The sequence below is a fragment of the Falco cherrug genome, chromosome 8 (genome assembly GCF_023634085.1).
Source record: "Falco cherrug isolate bFalChe1 chromosome 8, bFalChe1.pri, whole genome shotgun sequence".
In the NCBI taxonomy this organism is placed as follows: Eukaryota; Metazoa; Chordata; class Aves; order Falconiformes; family Falconidae; genus Falco; species Falco cherrug.
In genome coordinates this window covers 39,113,939-39,133,836 of record NC_073704.1, presented here as the reverse complement: position 1 = coordinate 39,133,836, position 19,898 = coordinate 39,113,939, and the positions used below count along the sequence as shown (strand labels likewise).

Below are 19,898 nucleotides of genomic sequence, written 5' to 3'. Positions count from 1 at the left end.
TACAATGAATTTGATTCATTTTGTGTGTGTGAATCATTTAATAGGCCATTACATCTACTATATTAGACTCCATTCTCCTTTCAGAGCTTTTCATTATAAGGCTGTCTTTAATGGAAAGAAGTTTAACCTTCCCTCCCAGATAGATTGAACCCCATAACAGTGTAAACATTCTCATTATAAAATAAAATCCCTTCCCCAAGGGCAGCACTATAATTATGTTGCAGAGTGTTGTACAAATGTTTCTCTTAAAAAATGTTGTCTCATTCTTGTCCTCAAGTTTTTATCATTTTCATTTATGAAGAGAATCAATAATACTTTAAAATTGTAATTTAATAAAATAAATATGATCAGATTATTTTTTAATTTTTTGAAGTTATTTTAATCAAGTTTGAGAAGAAGTCATCAGTAAAATTGCTGTTGATTTATAAATAGGATAATTAGAGGCTTTCCTCCTAAGTACTGTTCACTGGCATTGTGGCTGTTTTTATTGCCTAGTCAAACCTCTTCATTCAATTTTAAAATTGCCTTTTGAATGAACTGCGCTATGAGCTTGCCAAATAGTGTCACCATTAATACCTTACCTCCTCTGTTTCATTGTCCACTCTCTAAATGCACAATAAATTGTTTGATAAGGAGGTCAATGAGGTTGTACTAGTTTTTAAGTGAATTATGGCCAAATGTTTCAGATTAAGTCACACTCTTAGCCTAGCGCGGGGCTTTAAAGGTGGTGATACAGTATGTGGTAGATCATTTGGTATGGTCGCTCCAGGACGAGACGCAAATCAAGAGCAGCAGGTTCTCCATCGATCCTCATGTAGAGAATAGATGGAGGAAGGGCACCGTATTAATCCAGGTGGCAGTTCTGCCACGTTAAGAAAGCTCTCGGTAGCAGGTAGGCACCATGTGCTCCACGGCAACGGGTTAGGACGAAGACATTGGCAGGCAGGAGAGGGTTTCAGAGCTTTGGCTATTGGAAAGCTGCAGTAGGATTTCTGAAAGGTCCTAAAGCTTCTCCGACCAGCGTGCTGGCTGATGTATCTCATGAGGTATTTGGTGGGAATTGGGTTTTTCTGGATGTATAACTAATTTGGGAGAGCCATGCGGGGTGGGTGTCACCCGTCCATCGGATGGCTGTGCTGCTGCATCACCTTCACCCAACCTCCTGTGCCTGGAGGGCACCCGTGGCTTCCAGCCAGGCGCGTCTTCCCCCCGCGTTGCGCGCGAGCGGTTTTGAAATAGAAATGTAAAAGGCGAAAGTAAGAAACTTTGTGCTTGTTGAGTCTAAAAGAAAGTCTGTTTGTGTGTGTCTCTCCCTTTGTAACAGAAGGAATGTTTCTTATGTTTCTGTCTTCAGACAGTTGGCACACATTTCATCTCAGCAGCTGCTTTCTCTTAAAGTGCAGTAGAGTGTAGGACTGTAGTGACACTAGCATTAATACTTCACATTCTGCTATCATATGCTGTCACTGTGAAATATGGATCTAGGTTACATGTGTTTGCAGACTTTGTACTGCTGAATTATGAAAGCTGACTCCGTTGGAGGATTGTGTTGTATTCAGAGACTGTGAACTGAACAATAAATGAATGCAGGCAGAGACTTGCAGTCATAAGCAGTATCCTCCTTCTTGGCCTAATTGAGACAATAGCTGTAAAACGTGGAATTGCCAAATAAAACTCCATTGTTGATTTAGGTAAATGTATTTAGCAGACATCTAAATATGTCTCTTGTAGGCACCTTTCAGTTGTTATTGTCAATGTCGTTTAAATATTAGTTGAAAATCCCGTTCTTCTGAATGGTCTGAATTACTGCAGATGAATAAAATTTGTTACAAAGAGTAAAAGTACTGCTGCTGTGTGACAGAATAAATTATCGGGAAGAATTAGTTATTTTGTTGTCAGGAATTAGTGTGTACCCATAGATATAACTCTGCAATTTTTTTAGTGTGTCTGGATGGCTGTAAGAGGGGTGAGGAGCTGCACTTCCCTTATTTCTAAAGGTGTAAAATTAATAAATATATATAATATATATTCATTATATGTGTGTCTGTATAGCTACACACACGATATATATTATATATATATAAAAATAAATAAACTTAATGCAGTTGTAAATGTCAGCTGAGATGTGAAGTGTCAGAGGGTTTGTGCTGTAACGCATGGTACCCATGCATTGCACGTGGGTGCATAGCGGGTCTGGTCCTGGCCCTGCTGAAGTCACCTGGGGCTGTCTCAGCACATCATGCAGGAACTGTGGCAGTGGAGAAACTCAAGGGTAAGGAAAGCTGCTGGAAAGGAATATTTGGAAATGTTTTGAAATGAATGCTCAGCGTAAGGAGATAGTGGGGTACGTGCAAGCAGACCTTAATACAGGCTTGCATATGCAATTTTGCCCTGAAAATGCTCATCAGTGTATTTGTTAGTGTCAGACATGCGTGGTGCCTGAAATTCCGCTAGTAAATGATTTTATTTTTAAAAACAGCAGTCTTTAGGTATCTGTAATTCCAGTTGTTGCTGTGACTATACACTGGCAGTTAATCTTGAACCTGATGTCTGTGTGCGGCCTGTGTGTGAGGATGGGGGTGCGAGCCTAGGTGCAGAAAGCTGGCGTCCAAAGTAATGCTCTCCATTCATTTTCATTTTTTAACCTTTGTATATCAACGTGTATGAAAGGACAGAGTGAATAAAGCATACGCATTTCAGTAGCATCATGTTGCTGATAAATAGCCTTTAAACCACACCTCTTTAGGAGCATCCAGGTGGCAGAAAGCTGTAATCGGCGTCCTTACCATGAGCAGTGTAATGCTCAGAACAATGTTGGAATTGCTATGGACAGTGTGAAAGAAATGTGTGGTCTCACTGAACTTCTCTATGTATTTTAGTGCTTTGCATGCATGGGGGTCATATCATATACATACGGAACGTAATGGGAAGTGGTTGCTGTCATGGCTCTTCCCATGTTGATTTTCATGTTTCTTTTGTATTGGATACTGAAGTGGGAAGGTGGGGTTGAGCACTGCTGTTCCTGTGCACCAGGGCTTCCCATAACAACCTTTCCTACTGCCATCTCATTCCCTGGCTGCTTCTAAATTGCATCCCAGGTTCATGTGAAGTTTAAATGTGCTCGTCAAGAATAGCCCTAGTCTGGAAACTGCGCGCTTCTACTTCTGTACTCTTAACACTGTGTTGTTCAGTTGATTGTAAAGAGGTGAAATACATAAACAATTACAACAATAGAATTTAACCTGTTAATGAATCATACTGGCGGCAATATCTACGTGCTCTGTCAGAGCCCCAGCTATGTGCATAATAAATCAACATGGTGCTTTTTAGGTGCCCGCTCATTTTCTGTGCAGCAAGCAGCTGTCTCATCAGTCTTCTCTTCTTTGCCTGTCTTCTCATAGCCATCGAGTGGTTTTTTATTCTGGGGCACAATATGTAGAAAATTTGCCATAGTGAGGGGTTTGGTTTTTTTAATATAGGGGAAATGAAATGCTTACACATTTCAAATTTTCAGTCATCTACATCTACTTTTCTGTCAAGGTGAATATTCTTGATCTTGACACATCCGTGGCCTTTTCTCATCCAAAAGAATGAAGTGTTGACGTTCTCATAAACAAGACCCTTTTGTAGTTCTTTGCTTTTATTCATCTTTGTTAAAATATTCTTGTATTTTTCAAAATATTTCAGTGGCGTGTGGTAGTAGAAACACCAGTAGAAGTATGATGAACAGTATAGTTTTTCTGAAGTTTTTGGAGTGTTTTTAAATGCATAGAAAGTTACACAAATCTACTATTAAATGCATAGAAAATTCATCTGGGATGGAGTGTTGCACTGGTGAGAAGCTAGAGCTGATGAACTAACCCCATCTCTGATTGATGTGGTCTAATAGTTAAAGTGCACGGTTTTTAGAATACTAATCATAGCGGCATTTACCAACAAAACAAATTTGTCACTTTTTTGGGGGCCATTTACAACAAAGCTAGTACAGCTTGTCAGCGTGCGAGAAAAAAACCTTTACGCCTAAGTTACATGATTTATCAGAGCTTTTCAATGGATAGCAGTTCCTTTTGTTTTAATACACTTCAGCTCTGTAATTCTGTGCATTTTATGGTATTAATTGGAGAAACCATAAAAGCACTGTGACAACCTGCAACATTTTTCTTGCATCTACCTATTGCTTTGCTGTTTATGTTGTAACCTCTGCATTTAGTCACCAGCCTTGTAGTGGGACAGCACTGAAGGTGCCAAGATGTTGTAAATCATACAGGGTTCCTCTGGCTGAGGGTGAAGAGAAGCAGCAATAGCAAAGGGGAACATGATGGGGTTAATGAGGAATTGAGACTGAAGTCTCTGAACTGTGGGTGTCGATGGGGTTGGGTCCTCAAAGCTGCCTGCATGCTGGCATCGTTAACTGTAACATACGCTCCAGATATACCAGGAGACAGCGATACAGAGTTGGGGTGCTGGAAATAAGAGCTTGCCCTGTGGTGGGAGCCAAGAGGGCTGTTTGAACATGACCGTGAAAAGACGTGGTTGTGGGGTTTTCTACCTTTGAGATATTCTGACAGTTTAAGATTTATACTGCTGCAGTCTGCTTTGTGTTCCTGGCCACTCGCAGGATGGTGGACCTCCCATGTGTGACTGGGAGGTGCTGGTCCTCGTCAAGCCTCATAAACATAAAGATCCCCAGCAACTTTTATCATCAGTAAGATCCTCAGAGCTAATCTAGCATGCAGTTTTTCAGAGATTACTGTGTAATGCCCCAGAGACATGATGGGCAAAGTTCTCAAGCCCCAGAGGACTGAACTATGAAACCACATTTCCAAATAGATTAAAAGTATTTGTCATCAGCTGATTTACCGTGAAAGGCTGAACAGAAGTCCTTTACACATGTGTGCTCATGCATGCATGTGTGCATGCACACACACGCACACGAGCTTGTAGGATCCCAGTGTGCTCAGTTGTTAAATTTACTAATCGTCAAGATTTTAACATTTCAAGCAGGACCTGTTTCTGGAGCAGTCCAAGCTAAAGATTGAATTTCTGAGATGCTCTTGGAGTTTATTGTGCCCTTTTCCCCCTGACGAGGGTCTCGTTGTGGGAGAAGGTCCAAAACAATCTTGACTGCATAGGCTTTTGAGATAATGTAAAATAATAGAGCTGTACTGTCTGAGTCAGTACCAAACTCGACTATTTAGGCAGGTTTACCAGAAAAGTGTGTAAAAAGAAAGGAATTCCCCCGTCATTCCCTCGTTGCCTATTATACCAGTTCACAAGGTGGCAATATACGTGGTGTTTTGTGCCTTACGTGGGAACCCTAAAAAAACGAAAAGCCAAAAGTTTTCCTAAAAAAATAATTGAAGATCCACACAGACATTTTCCCACCCGTGTTGGAACTCGTATGCCAGTGTACTGCCAGGTCAGTCTCAAAAATTCAGATGTCTCAGCCAGCACGCGTTCTGGTGCTGCTGCAGGTAGCACCTGCTCTCCAATGAAATGGCACAGCTTCCAGCCGGCGGTGCTCACCAAGCGAGGCAGAATCGCATTTTCTTGTTTAAAGCCAGCAGGATATCCCACCATGCCTACCTGTTAATTAGATCATATTCTGATCGCCATGCCCGTTCATTAATGTTCAATACCCTTGTTTCAAGTCACAGATATAGTCATCAAATGAAGGTTCATGTCATGGGTGCTGCGGTGACCAGCAAGGTTCCATTTTTTTAGCTTTTTAAAATATCACCAGAAAAGATGAGGATTATAATGCAGACCTAAAAGCCCTTTCCGGCACAACCGCAGTAAGTACGTGAAGCATATGAAAGTGTTTTAACTATGGCATGAGTTCTTTAATTCTGATAAATAAGCATCTGATTCTGATAGAGACTCCATTTATTGACGAAGCCAAGCAGGCGCGTACATGCTTGCTTTGTGAATACCTTAGCCGGGGAGCGAGTGTGCCATAAATCTTGTAACCAAAATAATACTGTAATACTAAGCTGAATACAGAGATTTTTGTTTCCTTTTTTTATACAGCTCAGAGGACTTTTTCCTTCTTATGACTGTAACCTGTGCCCTGTAGCATAGTCTGGCACAGAAGGCGTAGAGGTCAACGTTTCTAAACGGTTGGTTTGATCAACCATGCCTGTGGCTTATGGACCAGATCTTCAGCTGGCTTAAAGGTCTGCAGTTCCGTGGAAGTCACCAATAGCAATTTTGATCATCTCAATCTGATTTCTTCTTCCAGACAAATAGACTTCATCGAACAGTATCCATAGACTTACAAATTGCAGATTTATTTCTCAATTTTTGCAATGCCATGCATTCATGTCATTGGTATCATAATCAAGGACATTTTTTCCCCCTCCCAATAATTTGAAAAAAAAACTGGTGAATGACAGGCACACAGGATAGTTTGAGAAGTAATGTGGAAACTTAACTTTGGTGAATGGCAAGTAGGAAAAATGTGCGGTTATTATCTATTTAATTAAATGGTTCATAAGAGTCAAAGTGTTTTAAATACATCATAAAATACAGGAGGTCAGAATCTTAACAAACCTAGTAATTTAAATCAGTATGAAATAATAGGTAAATTAGGGTCTTCTTTTAAGGCACTCAGTCAAAACTTACAGGGTGATTGTATCTCAAACACAAAAGAAGACTTGAAAAAGAGCTAGCAGGAAAAAAAAGAAACTTTTTTTTTTTTTCCCCACAAGGGCTGTGATTTCTGTTGCCCTATGATACATAAAGGAAACTTGGAAACATTTATTTTTGGTTTTGTGATATTTGTTTCTTGTTAACATTTTCTCTGCTTTTTTTTAATCTTAAAGATTGTAAAATGTTTAGGTTGTTCCCACCAAAACGCACATGTGGAAGACCAGCATGTGCTTAAGCATTTTCATTTTCATCTCTTACACTATGCTGCAGAGGGTTATTGAGACAAAGAGGAATATCTTTACTCTGACTTACTCTTAATTAGTAGCTGGACAAGATCAACATTGGTGAATAAACGAAACCCAATGAAAACCTCACCCAACGAGCAGTTTTGCACTCAGTTGCTCAGTTTTCATGTTCTTTTTCCTTGTGATGATGTGATCATTTCACTCCAGTTCTCTAGTCACCATGCAGTCTCCTAGGACAGACAAGACCTGAATTTCTAATATGAAGACACATGATACAACCATGCTACACATTATAGAATAGGGGGGAAAAAAATGAAATCCCTTAGCTGATTTTGAGTTTTCCATGCACCTTTAACTTTTGAAAGAAAGGTTTGACCATTTACAGGTTAGAGTTTTAAATATAAGCTGTGTGGAGGTGTTGCTTTTAGATATTTAGATTATCGTCTTTTTTTTGTAGCATTCCAAATTTGGTTCCTCAATGAGATGATGCTGCATTTCATTTGATTTCTTTATGTGCTGATGTGTGATTTACCTCTGGAACTACATTTCACAGTGGAATCCCATTCTGTCCTTGTAGTAAAATGGTGTCTGAGATTTTAAATATATATGTAAACTGCTGCCTGCATCATCACAAGAAGGATGTTTCATAACTGGGTATATCAAAACCGGTTATAGAAAATTTCCGTGGTTTGAGTACTCAGTGAATGATCAAGAATAATGGCTTATTTACAGTTCCATTTTAAATCAGTGCACAGTTTAAAAAAATACAAATAGTTAAAAGGATGAGAAGAACAGCTAGAGAGAAACGTATTCTTGAATGCACAGTAGTAAGATGTTTTTCAATGGTATATGTTTGAAACTTAGAAGAAGCTCATGCGTCTTCTGTGGGATTGTATTAGTGCAGTTAGTTACAACAAATTTATCCTGTGATGATGCATAATATAGAAAATCACCTTTTATCTCCCACTGAAAAATAAGCTACAGCCAAAGGATCAGGAGCTCTGTGAACTCTGCTGGCATATTTGATACCGTCATGTTTCATTTCAGAGGCAAAGAATAGATGGAGGTATTTCCAGCAGCACTAATGGGTAACCTCCTTGCGTGTGCATCTTGGCACCTGTGCTACACTCTGTTTTCGTATACTTAAGTACATGGTAAAGGTCTCATTCATTCTGCTCCGCAACAACCAGCCAGGAGCATGAACACATGATCTTTAGACACCATGGAAGCCCTGCAGAGCTCGATGCTCTCTTTGCTCTCAAGAGGCAGCTTGAGGGCCTGGCTGGATCGACACTTGTGATCACTCTGTTGATTTTCATCTGGTCAGGACAAGCAATACACAGTTGACTGAAGAAGTAGCTCTTTGCAAGCCAGAGAGCTGTGCCAGCCGGGTGATGAGGCGGCCACCACGGCAGGTCACAGTCATCAGGTATTTGGCCCTTTGGCTCAGACCCTGCTCAGTGGTCCTCATCGCTTCCAGAGCACAGGGCTGTTAATTGCAGTTATGGGTGTATGGTTAATTACTGGAGCATGCAGAGGCTAATGGTTATTCTGGGTGCAACTATTTTCCTTGAGGTCTCCACCTTTGCACCTTACATTGGCACTCCACCAAAACCCACCCGCAATCTGCAACTTGGTTCTCACATGTTGGCCCCAGGTCCAGCTGCACCCTGGCTGTGTGCGCCGTCCCGTCCTCTTGTTTCTGCTGCTCTTTTCTTTGGAAAACAATTGGCTTTCCTCTTTGAAAAGCACAGGGGGAAGAAAAAAAAAGGTCGAAGTGAGACACATGGTGGAGAACTGTTGGAGATGGAACAGGCTATCGCAAGAGTTCGGCTACTTCTAGTTCCTAATGCAAATCTTTGCCCTTTAGGTGAAAGCAGCTCTTTCCTGAGCGTCCAGTTCAGGTGAGGAGGGGCTGGCTTTTGGTTTTTAGCCATAAACCACATAATAAAATCTCTCTTTAGAACCTCTGACAGGTGAGTTTAATGGTGCCTTGATAGTGTCTGTTAAATCAAGAGACCCATAAATAGGTCAGTTCTGCTTTTAACAGAAACCTAATGATAGGTATGGCTGCGTATCTTCTACATCTGCAGCACAAAGTCAAGTTTAAGGTCTGCTGTTGCGAAAATATCTCACACCCAGTTTCCTTGTTAAAAATACTAAAATATTTGAAATAATTTCCAAATACTTTGTGTTCATTACAAATGCGTTCAAGCAAGAATGTGGTTTTTAAAAGTAGCTTTGCTGAGTATAGCTGAATTTCCTATTCTCATGTCTTGTGATGATATAGTAATGCACAAGCATAAAGTATTTGGAGTGAAAATATTTTAATAATACCTCATCTCATGAACTATTCTGGACATAATCTTTAAAAAAAAGAAAAGAAAAGAAAACGAGGGGGTGGGAAATTAAACACATTTGTGAAAATAACATTGCACAAAGTTTTTGGAAGTGTTTTCTGACATAAGTGTTTGTTGTAGTTGATGGAGATCTAATCAATCGTGACCAAAGCTGCATGGAGAGAGAGATTCCGTTGGGGTGTTGTACTCTGGTATCCCAGTATGACGTGAGGTGAACACTGTCTTTTTGCACTATTTCCAAACTGATTTGGAAAGCCCTGAGAGAGAGTATGTAGCAAAGGGAAAGCGGTGCTCTTTTCTGAACACACGAGTTCTTCTCAAATAAGCTGTACAATTCAATACCATATAGTCCAATACAACTATTTTCTTGCCAGAAAAAAAATAATCAGTTGCTTCAGGCCAAAAGTGTAGTTGCCCTAAGTGGAGGAATTCAGATTTGTTCCCACGAAGAGCAACAGCGAGCCTTTACTTCAGGTAAACGGGAAGGAGTATCAGCCTCCGCAAGTCAGCAACAGGGAGTAAAGAAGGGGTGGAAAGTGGCTGCAAAACCGGGTACTTCGGCAGTACTTGGTGAATATAGTGCGTATCTGTAGGGAACCCCTCGTTGCTGTATCCACCTTTGGCTGCAGATTTGACAATTCAAACTTGTGGAGGAAAAGGGGTTAAAAAGGATGAATATCTTTGCACCTTAATGGGAGAACTATTTCTGTAATAGTATCAAAGATAAACCAGTGTATTATGAACACTAAATGATAAAGGGTGATAATATGCCATTCTTGAGACTTCTTGGCTCTTACCTAACACATCAGAAAGTGATTGTTGAATTTTAAATAGCCATACAAATGGATGACATAGAAATTTAACTTTGCTTTGACCTTATTCTAATTCACAAGATGACTGCAAAATGACTTTGTTACATCTGAATGTATGCTGGATGCTAAATCACTCCAGAGTATAAAATCTTTGTTTTGGCATAATGTTGATGCATAAACATTTGTACCCCATACTAACCCTATAAACATCACAATCCATCAGTACAATTACAAAAAAGATTGTTTGTTTTCACACTTAAAGCAGACATGAAATAGAGTGTCCTTAACTTAATCACCACCTTGATTTACCACATTTGCATATATTTGCATATTAATTGGACTACAGATTAAAATTGGTTTTGTAATTTTAATTAAGTGTCCACAAAGGTAAATGATTAGAACTGTTTAAAATACATTCTGACATAAATAGCAGTAAAAGCTTTTGTGATGATGTTTTTGTGGAATTACATTCAGAAAGTGGCCTTTTTATGATAGTAATTTTAATCTTAAATAGAATTATACAGTCAAACAGAACTGTGGATTCATAATCATTTTTTCAAGATTCATTTAATATTTTGCTGATTTGCAGCACTTGATGAAAATGTACTGTAGGTTTAGTTGATTGCAAAATTGGGCCTGTAGAGCTGATAAACTGAGGGTTTAAACCCTCAGTCTTTATATTCGGCTTACATATTTCAAACGTATTATGTCTATGTATGTAGACCAGGGCTTGCTTATTTTTTTTCAAGCTGAGGAACATAAAAGCTGTCAGTAATGGATGATCTGTTGTTTTAAGATGTAATCACCTCCGTTGACTATCTTCCTTCGGTCTAGATGGTGGAGCACGGGGCATTTTAAAGGCTTTACAATAAATGATTGCAGGTAAGGGAGGGATCGTTCGTGGTGTTGGCAAGGGAGAACGAGTCGTGTCGGTGAGGATGTGCCATCAGGATGGCTGTGCTGAAGTCGCGGGATGCTCAGAGTCTGACCGATAATGCCTGCTGGACTGAACGCTTTGTCCAACTAAACTTAATGCAATTGTAGCACGTGTTGGCAGTGAGAAAGGCTCTAGGAACTGGGCTGCCTCTTCGTGGACCAGTTCATGCTTTCTCCCAACGCTTAAAGAGCACCGGTAAGGGTGGGTTGTTACCCTGGGTTGTCCAAGTGCGTTTTGCCTACCTAATGAATCAGTAAAACTGGTTTTATGTTTGGTAACCTTTCAGTTGGTGAGCAGCAAGTATTCAGTAGGCATTAGACCATCTTTTTGTTATAAATAAAATATCCAGTTTATGTTTTACAGTATTATTTTACTGCTTTGCGTACAAGAGAAAAATAATGTCGATTTTGGTTTGGGAGTGGATTTGGCAAGCATCGCTTTAAAAGAAGTATTTAAACTCTGTAAAATTAGTAGAATTTAACAGTATACCAGCTTTACCTACTTTCAAGAAGAGAAAAGGTTGGTGTGAAGCCAGTAATGAGTTCAAACTGTCAACTCTGCTAATTTTCTTCACAGTTTTGAGCTTGTTCTTAAGACTTAACGCCGTTTCTAGTTTCATCTGGTTTATGTCCTGTATTTGAGCCTTGGCCATTTACTACCTTACTGCCTTCTCAGTGTACATTAGGAAAAAAGAAATTGAGAAACAGTATACTTGTGTCTTGTCATGCTTCATTGATTTGAAATAATTTTCCCCTTAATGGTGTATTTAATATTTAGTTTTCCTCCTATCCGTGGTAGTGCTTTCAAGTGAGAGTAATAAAACTTTTGGAACACGTGCATCCCTGTCTGGCAGCCTTGACATCATTGTCAGTGTTGTATTTAAGCTCCAGCTTAAGTAGGCAGAGTAGGTTGCAAGCCAGAACCATGAGGCTCATTGTATATCAGAAAAGAATTTTTGTTGTCATGCTCTTACATAAAGTACAAATTATTTCTCAAACCAATATTATTTAGTACCCGTTAAGTATTTCTGTTATTCCTGATGTGCTTTGAGATTTCTGTTTATGTAGTGACTGATGACAGTGTCAAACTGGTTTAGGCTCCTCGTCTTAGGAGCATTACGAAACTCATTATAAAAGTCACATCCAAAGCTCAGTCAATGAATGAGTTCCTTGTGTTAAGACTCAAATTGGGTATTAATTGAAGCTCTGGCTTGGGTGAGAACTGCTGGTACATTTAATCTGGAAAAAGACCTGCGATAATATTAGTGGGGGTAAAAAAAAGCAAAAGAACTGGAATAGTCATTGAATGGAGCATTGAGGAATAAACCTGCCAGACAACTGCCATTATCATTTTTTAAATGGGCATGTAAGCTAGATGTCTCGTTAGATTAAATTGTTATGGATGTCCATTCATCTGTGGAAAAGATGGTTATTTCTAGTTAGAGTATTGCCTTCCCTTTCTAATGCATATCTGGCTAATACCATTCATACTTGTGTCACCTGAGGATCAGAAAGCCAAAATGCACATCATCTGCAACTATTTTGGGGAGATTGTTTGAAAGCTGAACCTAGCTTTCAATCCAGCTCCATTACAACAGTAATTGTATTATGGAAACTCAATCATCCCAGAGTTCGGAGAGCCAGCTTTGAAGTGGCTGGTATCAAATTTTTTTCAAGATCTGCTTAAATTTAAAAAAAAAAAAAGAAAATCAAGTGCTTAAGCACCATTGGTTTTTAATGAGACTTGAACTTCTAAGCGCTTAAGTCAATTGTGAACCTGGAAATTATGCTCTAAAGGATACTTAGCTCTTTGGAGGTATGCATTGACCTAGCTTCTGTTTAGACACCTGATTCCACATAATGTTTCTTTGAGAATAAAAGCATTGGAAAATGCATTTTCTGAAGAGGCTGGTTTTAAAAGTAGATCCTTTCTTAAAAGAAACCAGACTGGCTGCTTGCTTGAAAAATCATCTTCCCCTGTCCCTGCCTCCTCAACCCTGGAAAAACTGGAAAGCTTTGAAGACTTCTGTGTAAGGGCAAGTACACCTTGCACATTTAGAGAAAGAGCTGCTACCGTATTAAAGTATTTCCTGCTCATCACAGGCCAACATACTCAACTCATGTGTCTTCTCTCAGTTGTTTGAGAGTGTAGTGCCCCCTTGCCTCCCTTTATTTCACAGAATGCCTCATTGAAACCCCTGTCGCTTGTAAATATTATGGACTGGTGGACATAAGTTGTAGTATTCTGCTTTAGTCCTCACTTGGTTTGTTTATTCTTTCCTTGGGTATCTCTTTACCTGTTATTGCTAAGGAACAGGCAACAATGGCTTTTCACTTACCAAAAAGTTCTTGGAGAATAAGGAAGCAGTCAGTGTTAGAAATCTGACATCGGAAGCAGTACTTAATTGAGCAATTTGCTTGGACTAGATACAGCAATATTCTAGTTTATTTCAAAATATATATATCTTAATTTCAAAATTGATATAAATATACAAATTTAACTCTAATGTTCATCGTGTGTGGACATCTGTAGGTATCTTTAATGTATTTTTAATTATCAAGAGTAACTTGAACACTGAAGTTACTTACTATGGTAAATGCAAATAAAATAGTAAAGTTTTTCCACTGCAGGCATATAGATTTAAATAGGCTTTTGGTTAAAGAGTAGATTTAGTCATCAGTTTAATTAATCGTTGATGTTTTTCTTGCTTTCTTGTATCACAAAGTCATTATTTGTTTGGTTTAGTTGGACATGATTGTCATCTTCTGAAGATCTGAGACATGAAGCTCCTAAGAACCCAGCAGAACCTCTGTGCGGCTGTGTGAGTCACTGCGGACCCCTTCCTCCTCAGACCTAAGCTGAAGCCCTGGGTGATGGGGAACTGAAAACCACCCTGCCACTCATTTAACCCGTCTTTCACAGCAGCAGGTTTTGCATTTTGGGTTGCATGTGTGTCCCACCCACAATGGGCAATCGGGAGATGTCATTAAGAGAAGGTGGGAGCTATGCAGGTTCTCTTTCCACTGAAGAGGGATGTAACTTCGGGCAAAACTCTTCACCTCCTTTACTTACCCTGCAGTTGAAACAGGGCTAATAAGGCTTATAATTTATATGCTTAGTATGCAAATTGGCAAAGTAAAGCATGCTTAAAAAATGGCCGATGAACTCAGAAAGCTGTTTTCCCTATTAAACCTGAAAAAGAAGAAAGTATCAAAATGCGATCGTCTAATTGCGTCTTCGCCAACCGTGTGGTGTACGTATAAATGTGACTCCTACATACTGTCTCTTTAGAAAGTCTTTTTGCCACAAGAAGAATAATGGCAGCGTACTCAGCAGGCTGCAAGAGGATGAGATAGCATGCTTGCAGCATTTCTTTGCAGCATAATTGCAGCATCAATGAACCATGAATTCAGCCTAATTAACATAACTGGAACCACTGCAATCATGCTGCCATTCAATTTAGGTTTTGAACATTCTGGTGAAGTATCGCGGTTCTGCTGTTTATTGTGGAGATGCTGTGGAGAACTGTCCACTTGCTTTCTCGCTGCTGTCTTGATATATTTTTATTATTTCAGGATAACTAGGGAACTTCAGAAATGGAAGATCGTTGGCTTACTGGCTCTATTACTGAATCTACAAATAATTCTGTATTACTTTCTGTAAAAAGTAATTAAACCGTTTAGTATACTATAAAACCCAGAGTAAACATACTAAATTTCCAAGTGAGGCACAGGTTCTGAATTGTAACGGATAACTAATGGCAAATAACTCTGGAACTATTTTGAGTTAAGGACTGCATTCCCAGAATTTTAAAAATAGCATTTCCTATTACTCTTTGCAAACACGATACCTAGAAGAAACTTTTTTTTTTAGAAGAGCCTGGATTTTTGTAACGTGTTGCTCTGGAGAGGTTTTTTTTTTTATTATCGTTGCTGTTGGTTGTGCTACAGTAAAGTCAGGAAGCCACAGAAGTAGATCAGGTACCACTGCTCTTGGCAACAGGGCAAAATAACTGACTGTTCAGGGCAGAGGAGTTGAGGGACTGCTGAAAACAGCAGTTGCTGGTAGATAGGGGGGACCAGCTGGGACTGGGAGGCTTCCTGCATCCCTCCTGGCCATTAGGCCATTAGTCCTCAACGATGGCACCAAAGCCCCTTCAGAAAGGGACACAGCCGGGCATTACTTCTGCCGTTTGTGACAGAACCGAGCTCAAAAGCTTAGGAGTCACTGCCCTGTTATTTTCTGCTCTTGAATAACTGCAGAAAGGAGAGCGTAAACCTTTTCTTGGTCGTTGATTCTATGTAGCTACGATCCCCATGAAGATCTGACCAAGATCAGTGGAGTAGCTGGGTTTTTTTAATGACCTTAATGTGCAAAAAAATAGATAAATCAATTAAAAAAAAATTTCTTAAAAAAGTGGTTAAATAGACAAATTTTGCATTAGGAGCTCAAAATGTTAAGTTTGGAAGTTGTTCATAGCTACCGGAAATTATTCCATAGTTTCCTTCTCAGAAAATCTCCCATATACCTATTTGTGTGTGTGTATATATAGGTAGGTACACACACACACACTGACAGGTGTGTGTGTATATGTGTATGTGTGCGCCTATTTAAAAAAGTCTGAGCTGCTGAAGGGAACGGTTCTGCTCTTTTTGAAGGATACTGGTGTTGAGAACAGTTGCTTCCAGTAGCTAAGGCCAGTCCACGGAGAGCCAGAGTCTGTGAGTGATGGATGGTGATAAGCACGTTGTGGATGGGGGGAGCAGGAGCACAGAAGCGGTGTGGCAGTGATATTTAGTGCCTTTGGGGGGGACAGTTGTTTGCAAATTGTTTGCACTGTGGGTGTTTAGCAGGGGTTTTTTACGCCAAGATGGTTTGTAGTGCAGTGCTCTTACCTGGAAGCAGTGAATGGTGTGTATGACTAGGGTATCATTTGAGAGGGTGGGGCATTCTCCTAGACAGTTTGTTAGAATGCCTTTTTTGAACCTTATGTGGTCCCTTACACGTGTGTATTCTGGAAGGGCTCCAGTCTCGGGTTGGTGGGTGACTCGTAGAATCATTTAGATTGGAAGAGCCCTTGAAGATCATGGGGCCCAGCCATGGTTTGTGGGCCGGTGCTGCTGGAAGAATGGGGTACAGTAATTTCAGGAAAAGATTCCAAGGTGGTTTTCTCTGTTTTGAGAATCATCTGCGTTTACCTTGGGTATACTTCAGCCCTTTTCACTCATGTGGCTGATTCAGAAAATTCTAGATCCATGTTGACTCCCAGATGCTAGATTTCCATTTGTTCGTAGCTTTTTCCCCCCCGATGATGGTAACACAGAAAGTTAGTTGTTACACTTTTCACTCTAAGCATCTGAGTATAAATTTAGCATCAGAGAACTGCAGACCTTTTGAAATAGCCATCTCAGTCATCTGTTGCTTCCTTCTGTGTCCTGATGTGACCCTCAGTCAGCATCTGAGATCAAATGAAACACCTTCCTGTATTTCTGCTTGAGTGACAGTAGAATTTGTCTACTGACCTTTCTACTCTTTGCTTTTCTCTGTAAGGGTGCTTAGTGTCTTCTGAGAGGTGGGTGTTTTCCTCAGCCTCCTTTTTTCTGCTTCTAATGCAAAAACTATATTGGTTTTCCTCAAAATGTTATTCACTAAAATTCACTGCCCATGACCATCTGATGCATGTGTAACAAAACTAAGCACTGCTGGTCATCTGGTTGGATGTTCAGGGTAGGCTCATGGAGGAGATTCATGGCTCTGCTGTTAGGTTTTGCGGGACCTCAAAGGCTCACAGAATTCAGATGTGTCCCTGGAATTTACTTAATACAAGTAACAAGATCTTACAGGCTTAAATGCTTTATAAGATGCATTATTTCTTTCATAAAATCACGTCTGAGAACAAGTTTAGCTTGGCGTTGCCTGTAATCAATGCAGTTGATAGAAATGTGGGTCCAGCAGTACAGTGAGATACTTTGTAAGAAGGTAGTTAAACATACGTGTGTAACCTAAATGAACAGGAGTGGTCAAACTGACCTCAGCACTTGTGAGACTTCTTGTGTCCATATGTCGAAGGTGGGAGGTGATCTGGGAGCACAGCAGAAGAGTTGGGGGGAGAAGTCCAAGTAGTTGGGGCGCAATAACCAGCTGATGAGTTGTTTCTCTTTTAGCGAGCTGTTGCATTGCCAAGCTAGTTTTCTGCAAGTCGTAACTGAAGATCAGCAGATAATTATAGTCAAGAGTACCCTGTCTCTAGACCCCTCTAGTTTTGCTAGTCTGTGTTTAGCATCCTGTGTGTAACTCTGAACAGAGCACCTGACTGAGCATTGCATTATTATTGAATAAGAAAGTGAAGAAGTCCGACCTCCTTCAACGGTGACTCTTCTTTACTCCAGCCTGCAAACAAGCCGCAGCGGCTGTGGGATGGTCCGGCACGCTTGCTGTCATAATTCTAGGTTTTAGGTGTTGGTTAGTCCTTCCTTTCTCAGAAGGCTTAATACGCATTTTAGCGGAGGCTCTCCCGTTGAACGTTTATGAAAGGTGGGGTCAAGCAAAGGGCTGGCTGCGGCTGAGGAAGAGCTGAGGGAAGTGCAGAGAATAGCTAAAGTGGTTGGTTCCTGGAAGACCAAGTCTGTGATTCATCCGTTTGGAAATGAAGGAGAAGAAAGCAGTGCCAATTAAATATCAAAAAAGGTTACGATAAGCATCTAAACTATGGGGAGAGATCACAGTCTTTCAGCATTTTTATTCCCTGCAGCTGCAATATGTAAACTCGGGAAGATGACTGAACATTGATACTTTAAAAGTTCAATAGTCACGCTTGTTATTGAATGCAGTTACTGAGAATTGACAGACGAAAATATTTTTGAGAGGAGTTTCCAAGTAGAGATCATATTTCCACTTTAGTGTGCAGCAAAACCAGTGCATTTGAATGGCTGTCAGGTCTGGTAGAAAGAGCGAATAGCTGCTCTGTGGTAAAATATTGCAAAGGATATAATCAGTCTCCTTCAGAACCAGTGGGAGTTTATTTTATTTTTTATTCTTCATAGGTGCGAATTCAAAAGCCACTCAGACCAAATGTCAGCAGTAGTTTGAGTGTTTGGTATTTTGAATTTAATTGCACTGTTTGCACAAAAACTCCTGCACATATTCCTGGCTGCCTTTTAAACATTTATATCTACTTTTTTGCCTTTTATAAAAATTAATAAAATGAGGTCCTTGAAGACCCTGAAAAATTTAAATTAGTCATTCTTGCTGAAATAAATTGATTAAAAAACGTTAAGGAAATACATCTGTAGACAAATACAGACCTTTCCTCTGTATGCTGTTTGAAGGTGTTTTCAGGCCGTTTGAGTACAAAATAATTGCCAATTTCCACCTTTGATATCTATCACTGTGTTACTATTAGGAGATTTATTTTTTTAATGAGTCACTGCTAGGTGCTGAACGAGTGAGTGAAGGAATATTTTAAGGAGAGCCGTATAGAAGAAAACTAAAATTGTTCATGAAGACTTTGCTCCACGTACCTCATGGGGGTAGCTTTAGTAGAAATAACAGGGCAAGTGTAGGTAAATGGGAAAAGAAATGGTTGAAAATTGAAAGCTAAGGGCATGGTGATGATCAGTTGAGAAAGGGAGCTGAAATTCTGTTGGAGTCTGTGACCTGATGCAGTGGGTAGTGAGCAGAGCCCAGCTGTGGTGGGTCCTGCTGCCTTGTATGACCCTGTGCAATGCCGTCACACGGTCCTGCTTAAGTTAGGTCATGTTAATGCCAAGTCTCCTCTTCATCCGTAGGTCCTGTAGGCTGTCATTTGCCCTCATCTCAAGTCCCCACAGCAGCCCTTGTCCTGATGTCTTCCCACCCTTTATCCAGGTCCCGTTGCTACTGGTGCACGTCTGGTCCCACTCGTTCAGTGACACAATCCCAGGACCCACACGTGGCACTTGCTGTCTGGTGGCAGGGCGAGCAGAGCCACCGGCGCTCGCTCACCTTGCCGGTCCCATCCTGCCACAGCAGAGCCTCTGAGACATGGACCCCAAAGCCTTTGGCTGCTGCAGACTCTGCTCCAAGCAATTTTCAGAATGTCCAAAGAAGCACATCCCCCGTTGTTAAAAACAAACAAACAAACAAAAAAACCCCAACCAAAAACACCACCACAAAAAAAACCCAACAGCACTTAGGTTAATTTTAGGGTGATTGCTTCTTAAGAGACTCTGAAAACTGGTTTTCAGTTAACAATCTAGTTTACATAAAAGGCACATATTGATGAACATAGTCTGTGACTTTTTGCTCAGTCCCGTTATTCTCCTCTAATTCATATGCAGAAGCTAAGATTTCCAGTGATCTCACTGTTTACTGAAATCCAAGTTCTTAGAGGTTAATATTTTTCTGACATTCTGGTGAGAGTTGCATCTCCTGTGTTCTTCACAAAGGACAAGAAAGGAAAAGGAGGAATGTGCTTCCAGAAAGCACCCAAAGATACAGATGATCCATCAAGAATTAGCTGAATGCTCTTGTGAAAGCTGGAAATTTCCCTAACAGTGTTCTGGCATATGAATATCTGACAGCCAGATATTTTCCTATTCATATTCAGAACTATTTTCAATGCCAAATATTGCTGATTGACAAATTTGGTATTTGAGTTGCCCATCGTGCTACGAGCCCTTCTCCTGCAAGACGCCTAAACCCATTTTTAGCCACTGTGATAGGAAAGCACTCAGCACTTCACATGGCCAATGCAGCACCCTTTCTGTAGGCATATATAATACATATAATAAATATTCATAATAAAGTGTGAACCTGTAATGTAACCAGGATGCAATGCCATCCTGCAGTAAGGAAATACTGGAGAGGAAAGGGGTAAAAAGGGTCCTGGGTCATAGAGACAGCAGGAAAAGAT

General features: G+C 40.2%; 1 protein-coding gene across 20 annotated transcripts in view; it reads left to right on the top strand.

Annotated features, from left to right (window-relative positions):
- GTDC1 (glycosyltransferase like domain containing 1) overlaps positions 1–19,898 on the top strand; it is a 185,747-nt gene that overhangs the window by 112,082 nt on the left and 53,767 nt on the right. The window contains exon 2 of one of the 20 annotated variants that reach the window (XM_027814865.2): positions 13,751–13,826. The exons of the other annotated variants lie outside the window; for them this stretch is intronic. Within the exon in view, the coding sequence (XP_027670666.2) occupies positions 13,786–13,826 (41 nt within the window). The 5' untranslated portion in view covers positions 13,751–13,785. The remainder of the gene's footprint in view (positions 1–13,750; positions 13,827–19,898) is intronic. 20 annotated transcript variants of the gene reach the window in all.